We start from the raw sequence: 8,230 nt of genomic DNA, 5'->3' as shown, positions 1-8,230 counted from the left end.
GATCTTTTTTTTTTTTTTGGCCTAGACTCCCATTGGAGTCCTATACTGCCTAACCATGGTTGGGGGTCAAAGTTCTTCATTTTGTGGGACCGCCACGCAATGAAAAAAGTCAGCGTCCCACGCCGGATTCGAACTGGCACCGCCAATAGACATCAAATTGGTAAGACTGTGTCTTAACAACTGAGCTATGGGCGGCCCAAAGTCTGATCTTAAACATTATCTTTCTTAAAACTGTGAGAAATAAAAGGTACAATAAATAAACAAATTCACCAGTAATTATAATTTTCTTTTAAATTATCTATAACAACCTATACATTATTAATGAATATATTACAAAATTGAGGCGACTAGGGCTTGAAGAATAACCCAGCAGTCGCTGCGATCGAACAAATTAAGCAGCCGCTACAAGAGCTTCAGCAACCTCAATAGCAATGAGTGCTTCGGCCTTCTCCTGCTCAGTTCCAGCCTTTGATAGATCTGCTTGTGCTTTGGAGAGCTGCTCCCTGGCCGCGGACGCATCCAAATCTTCGACTGGGTGGGCTTCTTCTGCCAATACTTGCACTGACGAATCCTCATTTATTGTAACCTGAAATAATTCAATATGATGCATAAATACAATATTTTCTTTAAAACAATATGTATAAAATACTTAATACAAAATTATTACATAATGGTTTATAATTTATGAGTGGTAATATATCCAAAAATGTTTTTAAAAAATTTATTTGGATTATTTTTTTTTTTTGTAATATGCTTAGATATATTGATTTAATAGGAATTATTAAATAATGAGATATTGATGATGACTTTCCATGTCACTCTCCATTTTTATAAGTAGCTAGAATATGGGTATGTGAAATTTCCAATCAGCCCACTTCTTTTTAATAAAATGGCGGACAGTAACATCGTGTTCCAAGAATCATACTGGGGTGATTTGTGACTTCGGAGTCATATTAAAATAAAATTTAAATCTTATTCAAATCGTACCAATAGCCTTAGAGAAAAGCTGTAGAGGGTGTGTGGCAAGATTTTTATTTTAATTCAATTTTTTTATTTTATGTACCTTTGAAACATCAAACCTCAACAAAGGTGTTTATTTTATAAGACGGTTAAATTATTTCAAATTGTTCATCTTGAAGATGGAGGAAGAGCCCTGAAATGTTGAAGGAAAAATACGTTTGAAATAAAAATATTAAAAAGGAAGGAATTTTCACTAAAATAAATAAAAATAAAGTAAAATCCTAATGTAAAAAACATTTTTAGTCAATAAAAGTATGTATTGGTATATATTTATAAAATGAACCTGACAAGTTGAAAAAAACTCTAATCCTTAATCCTGATTCATTGATTTAAAGCAATGGCTCCTAAACTACAGAAGTTCCCAGGAAACTAAGCCGGAAATTAAAAGTTCTGCTAATACCACACATATTATAGAAGTATCTACGTTATAGCTGGGGCAGAAAAAAAAAGTTATCAGGAGAATTATACACACACAAATTTAACAAAAGATAGTTGAAATCATTAACAAATAATACCTAAATCATAAAAAAAGAAGGAAAGTATGAACAGGGTTTTGGTTTATCAATAAATACTTCATTAATTCCATCAAGAGATTAGTCTTACATCTTTTTAAGAAACTTTAATTAATCAATTATAGTCATCGAATGTAATCAGCTTTTCTCATTCAATATATAATATCCTCTTTTTGAGTAAACAGTTATTTTTTTATATAAATGATTTTTAGTATGTTTTTATTTTTGTGTATTAATGTTAAATATGATTTCAGTATTGTTTTGTTGAACCAAAAAGCAAGCTAACCAATTTTCATCAATCAAATACGAAGTAAAAATACGTTATATCAAAACAAAGAAGAAGGTGGCGTGTCCTCCTAAAGTCCGTTGAATCGTGGCCATGTTGAGCAGACTCAAATATTTTAAACTTTATTTAACTTTCCATCATAATTGTAGTTACAGTAAATTTAAGAAAAAAATGAAGTCAAAAATAAGTGTTAAAGAATAATGTTCATAACGAAAATCACATGCAAAAACTCAAAACTGTTGTGCTACAATCGATGTTTACTTTGAAGGTTGAGAGAAAGATCACGGTTGGTTTACCTCACTTTGGTTTTAGACACGGGAGGAGGACACATCCTGTATGCAGGAGGTCCTGAACAGCCTTTGTCTTTCTCAGTGGGATATCTTAAAAAAGAAGATATCAAAAGAGCCATCTGAGAAGAATAAGATACTTCTTTCTTTGGATCGCCAAGTTTTTATTTTGTTTTGAAAGCTGTTAGAGAACCAAATGCTTTGTTGAAAGACAGTGTTAGTTTGTGAAATAGAAGCCATCAAAAAAACATCAGTCATTAAAGAAGAGCATAAATTGGTTATTATTGCTCAACATATAATTAAGTAAAATTGTAAAAGTGTTTTTAAAGTTAAAGTTAAGATTGCCTAGACACCCGCCCTGAGATTAAGAGTCTATAATATTATATATAATAAAATAAAAATTCTCATATCTATTTGATAATTTAATATTTTCATTTAACCTTGTCATCTTCAAAACTATATTTTAGAAAAGAGAATAAGTAAAAACTATTAAAATTCATTTTATTTATTTTAAAATAATTTTTGAATATTACAATATACATTGCTTTAAAGATTTTATTTATTTGTAAAATATTTTACTTGTGCTGCTGGACCTTCCTACAGCCCACTGATGAGGCTCTAGTAGTCCACCTCAAGGGGTCCATTGACTTAGGTAATCAAAACATGCCAATGATAAATACAAAAATAGACAAGTATAGCCGTTGTGGTGGCTTTGAAAAGCAGAGCCACCATTCAAAGAATAGGAATGACCAGCTGGGTATGGAGGATAGAATGAGAAAATGAATTCAAATATGCTTTTTTGTTCACTAAAGTTGATATAAAATCTTTTTGAAGCAATGAAAATTTTTAAGTGGTAGGTTAAATAACTGAGTATTATCATAAAAATTATTAGTAATTAACATTTATAAAAAATAGTAGGAGACTGAGTTTACTGATATAAATTCACAAAATATTTTTTTTTTTTTTAAATAAATGTTAGCTAAGTTATCCTTAAGAAAAGTTTGCTTTTTAATTGCAAAGTGGGAGAAAAAAATACTTACTGTTCCACTAGAAACAAAAACTTTCTTAGAGGAACCATCTTGTTCAAAAACAGTAACAACGCCAGGTTTCAAAACAGCAAGAGTTGGAACGTGCTTTGGAAGGATACCAAAAGCTCCGCTGAAAGAGGGAACATCAACTTGCTTCACATTAGAGTTGGCATAGAAAACCTATAAATCAAAATTTATCATCATTATTAAACTTTAATTTTAATAAAATTATAAGAGATGTAATCCATATAAATAAGTATATGAATAAATAGTCATAAAAGTAAAGATGCATCCATTGGTGATTCCAATTAAAGATACAGATTGGGTGTCCCTTTTTATTCATTAGAAAGTTAAAAAGGTTCCATATAGAGGAATAAAAACCCTAAAAAGAATCATTCCATTGGTCTGTCTTTGTTACCCCCCATCATTACCATGGGCAGATGTGACAGAAAAGATACGTCCATACTCATTATATACATAGTTACAATACACATAAAAAAAAATTTAGTCGCATACAGAGTTTAAAAAAACTTAAGACTCGGATTAACAGGTATATTTGAACAGAATCTTATCTAGACTAATGGAACTCAAAATTACTAAATTGAATGAGATATCAAAGTAATGATTAACTCACAAAGGGAGACAATGGATACGGAAGTACCAATTTCAATGAAAATTTTCTTGGTGATGCCAGGTCGAAAAATATATAAAACATGTACAAAGGATCATCCCTCGTCTTGGGAGACGAGAAAAAAATGTTAACAAATAATTTGAGCAGTTTTTTAATAATATTGTTTTGTATCTTATTCTAAATTTATTTAATTATTATTCGATACCAGTCAATTTGTCTTTTTAAAGGAAAAAATATATCGTATTAAATGTGCTTAAATTCATCAAAAATTATAAAATCTTAAAGATGCTTCCTGTTAAACAGGAAAAAAACAAAATCTATTTTCGGAAAACATAAATCTGTATCATTTCAGGCATCCTTTGAAATCCTTAAATAAGAATTTTCACAGAAATCAAAATATATAAATTATAATAAATAATTTTTTGGAGGACTTTTTTCTTTAATTCCATTATGAAAAACATCCATCATATCTGCTCCGGATTTTCAGCCTTATCTGATCACATCAATACCTATTAGATTTTAAGCCGTTCTATTAGATTTTAGTTCCGAATAAAGAATTTTCGGACCTGGATCAAATATTTTTCTACTTGGTATCACCAAACAAGATTCATTCCTCTCATTTTCAATTTATAAATATCTTTGTCCATTTCTCAAAATACTCTTATATTTCATTCATAGTTGATGAATCTATAAAACAGAAAATACGTGAGCAGGCAGAATAGTGAAACTCTATATTTCAGGTTGTTAACCATAAAAGCATGTTATCATACCATTTGTTTAGTTAAAATAACATGTACGGTTTAGGAATAGTTGAGATGCTACATAAAGAATAAAGCAAAAAAAAAAAAAGTTATATGTCAGTCATATAATAAAACTCATCATAACAATATTTGGCATACAACAATTCATGCGAACTTGTTATAAACAAATTATTATTATTTCCTTAATTGGTACTTCATATAAATTTAACTCAAACCTCTGACAATAAATCATTTAATTTTATTAGAATTAGATTTTTGCTCTAAATGATTAGAACTGGATAAAACTTATTAAAATGGCAGCAAAAGGAATTGACATTTTTCTATTTATTTAATTAAACATATCTGATGTCTCTTCTATCATAGTAGAGTGAAAATATAAAACTTAAATTTTGTTTAACTTAAAACTGATAATCTTCGGTCTTTTATGGCAATAACTTAATAAATATAGACCACTTATACTTATCTAATGTATATCACCAGTTAATAAAGATATTTCTAATAAAAAATAATTCATAAAATGTAACTCGTAATGAAAAAAATATATGACAGCACATTCTGTTTTTCCTAATTTAAACCATGTCAACTCAAAATGTATCCCTCGAAGAATTTGAAAACCATAATATACTTTTTAACTTTTAATTACTCAGCGAGTTGAATTTATATTTTGTGAAACAAAGATACTCAAGATACTCTTATCACAAGAAGATGTTTACATTTAAGCATATAAACATAAAAGAAAAAAAGAGCTGACTTTATTCGCTGCAGCAAATGTGAACGCCATCTCATCTGCATAGCCTCTAACAGCTTGTTTTAAAATAGGCTGAGAAGAAAGAAGCCTCAAAACAGATCTGGTTGTGCCGACAGAAGCCATTCTAGGACATAATAGAGAATATTTAACTCTTTAATTTTATAAATCAGACAATGAGGTTAAATTTGAAAAATATAGATCTTAAAAACTTAAGGTAAGTAGTCCTTTTGAACAAATTTGTTTAGTCAAACATATTTTAAATGAACAACTTACTTTTCTAAGTGGAAATTTTATAAAAGACAAAGATGAAAAAAATAGGTCTTATCGGCAAAACCTTAACAGCTGAAGAAAATTGTGGGGAACACTAGCGCTGTAGCAGAAGTGAGAACTATATGAAATCAATCTTAGAGGTACAATTCTGTTAGGAAACTACTAGATCATTCCAGAGACAATGCTGATTTCAATTTTTTTTTTTTAAACTAGGTTAGAAGATACATTTTCTAATAGAAAAGAAACAGCTCACTGGACTTTCTTTTGTTTTATTATTTTCAATAATGAACCTTTGCAGTCAACTAGAAAAAAACAGTGAACCGCATTCTCAAAAATCATTTAGCTGCTATTTGAATTGGAATTTCCTACAAAGCAAAAAACTCCACGAAATCTTACCATTGTTAGAAAGATATGGCGTAACATTTAACAAGATGATCGTGTTTTAAAGGTATTTGGGCAGGATTTGGTAGAAGGTAATTGACATTCTCTAAGGGTCATTCCAGTTTTGATTCTATTTCAGTTAAAGAGCTTTTTAAAAATGTTCGACCATCTGAGTGCGAATGGTTTTATTTTTCTAGTATTATCGTTCTTGAGACAAACATTTCCTTCTCACTTTAAGCTTCTAGTCTTTGATTGTTATGTAGCTATAAAATATATAATGCTCGTCATTCCCTGGCCCAATCACAAAAGTAAGCTCAGACTTTACAAGTCTATGGTACCAATTCCTTTAGTAGCAAAACTATATACCATTCATAAAATGTCCTGTGATATACCCTTATAAAGGAAAGTGTCGAACTAAAATGTGATCAGGACATTTTAGGGAGCAGCGGAAAACTCACGTTCTTCTACTTTTTCTTCTTTAAGCTCTTCAATTGCTTCCATAATGTGCAAGAGAATCTCCCAAACCCATAATGTGCAAGAGAAACTCCCAAGTCCTCAACAAAATCATTTCTGATAGAACTTAATTTTTTTATATTACTTTCTTTCCCAGTATTTCAGGACTTCTTAATGAAAATGCTAATTGGAAAGATGGAAAAAAAAAATTTTTTTGTATCTCCCTAAACACTCACTCCCTAGTTTCAATGGAAATTTTCAGAAGGCTAGAGAATGACCAGGATGGCAATGGAAAGACAAATATTTCTTTTTATTTCAATAGTCACTATTAGGACCCCCTTAACTTTAACAATTGGGATTCTCATTGTTCAGTGGTAGTTCAGAGCACAGTTGTTTGTGAAATTACTAAACAGGGCATTATTTATCTTTTATACCCTAAATTTCATTTTAAAAAATAGAGGGATGGTATTTTCATCTCCAAACCAAAATGAAATGAAATAGCAGTTCATGTAATGTTCTCTACTTATCAGTTTGGTATACATATATTTTTTTTTCAAGTCATATAAGTAATGATTAAGTTAATTTACCCAAAAGAAAAAAGCACTAAATGTTTCTATCAGTCCTTTTAAATCCTTATTAAACATATCAATGGTTTACTTTACAGTGGTGCTAAATAAATTTCCATTAGCTTTATGAAAAATACAAATAAAGGTTCTCTCTTTAGGATCATTAAAATTTTCCTTAAAGAGAGAACCTTTAATTTTATAGTTTGTAGACTTAGTGAAAATGTATTGAGCATCACTGTGAATCTGGTGGTCATCATAAATATGGTGTTTGTTTATATAACATGTTCAAAATAATATTTGTATATGGCATTGGATATTATGTTCTATGTTGGATTATATTATTATAAAATAAGTGCTAATAGTGAAACCATGAAAATACTTGATGAATTTTTAAGCAGGAGAAGTTTTTTGTTGGAATTTCACGCTGTTTTGTGTAGAAAATCGTCATAGTTAAGTAGTGAAGATCAAATAGTTATGACGGATCACTACTGAGTAAATATTTTCTGATAATATAGTGATTAGGTACTCAATTTCATTTTTTCACTCCTTAGTCCTATATGTTACTCCATAGAATAAGAATATTTTTAGTTATTTATTGACATTCACAACTATACATAATTATACATCTAGTTAGTTTGATGTAAGATCATAATGGTATGATTTAGACATACAGAGAAACTAACCATTGGTAGCACTCTGAAACATTTTTACATTAGAAGGTCCCAAGGCCATCTTCTTTTCAGGCACCTCGGAGAATTATAGGCACAACCAGATAATTCTTTTTCGCAGAGATTAAGACAATAGGAGACGGAATGTCATATAATTGGTATGGGACCATAGACATGTGTCCATATATTTTATTTTGCAGCGATAACTGACCGGCGCTTGCCACTCTTGGTTGATATGGTAGTAGCCTTGAGATCCCATCGTGCACTTTGGTGTTTGCATTTCGATGCTCACATGTGGAGATTATATATTATATGGATTGGGCAACAGGTACCCTAAAAAGCAGATTCAACTGATTTGAAAGGAAAGACATCCGTACAGTAACAAGATCTATCTAGAATCAGAGACTTAACACGTGGGGAACTGCTTGCAGAGACTTCAGTCCATATTTTATGATATGAAGAATATGGAAGAAGATGGGCAGGATATATTGCACGAAGCAATCCATCAGGACATCTCTACACAACAATAAAGAAAGCCAGTAGAGTAGGCAAGAGGCCACGTTAAAGGCCAAAAACAAGATGGATAGACACATCAACGAAGATGCGAGAAGAGCTGCGT

General features: G+C 30.4%; 1 protein-coding gene across 1 annotated transcript; it reads right to left on the bottom strand.

Annotated features, from left to right (window-relative positions):
- Nucleotides 1–257: 257 nt before the first annotated feature.
- On the bottom strand, nucleotides 258–5,683 carry ATPsyndelta (ATP synthase, delta subunit). The gene is made up of 4 exons (XM_014423764.2): nucleotides 5,547–5,683; nucleotides 5,277–5,397; nucleotides 3,146–3,313; nucleotides 258–586 (listed from the first exon to the last, which is right to left on the bottom strand). The coding sequence occupies exons 2-4, from the start codon at nucleotides 5,394–5,396 to the stop codon at nucleotides 392–394; spliced, it is 483 nt and encodes a 160-aa protein (XP_014279250.1). The 5' UTR covers nucleotide 5,397; nucleotides 5,547–5,683; the 3' UTR covers nucleotides 258–391.
- Between the last annotated feature and the right edge of the window lie 2,547 nt (nucleotides 5,684–8,230).

Source organism: Halyomorpha halys, unplaced genomic scaffold, assembly GCF_000696795.3.
Source record: "Halyomorpha halys isolate HHAL.00 unplaced genomic scaffold, Hhal_1.1 Scaffold24.1, whole genome shotgun sequence".
NCBI classification, from domain to species: Eukaryota; Metazoa; Arthropoda; class Insecta; order Hemiptera; family Pentatomidae; genus Halyomorpha; species Halyomorpha halys.
Note: the sequence above shows the minus strand (reverse complement) of the source record. Positions and strands in the feature narration are given on the sequence as shown.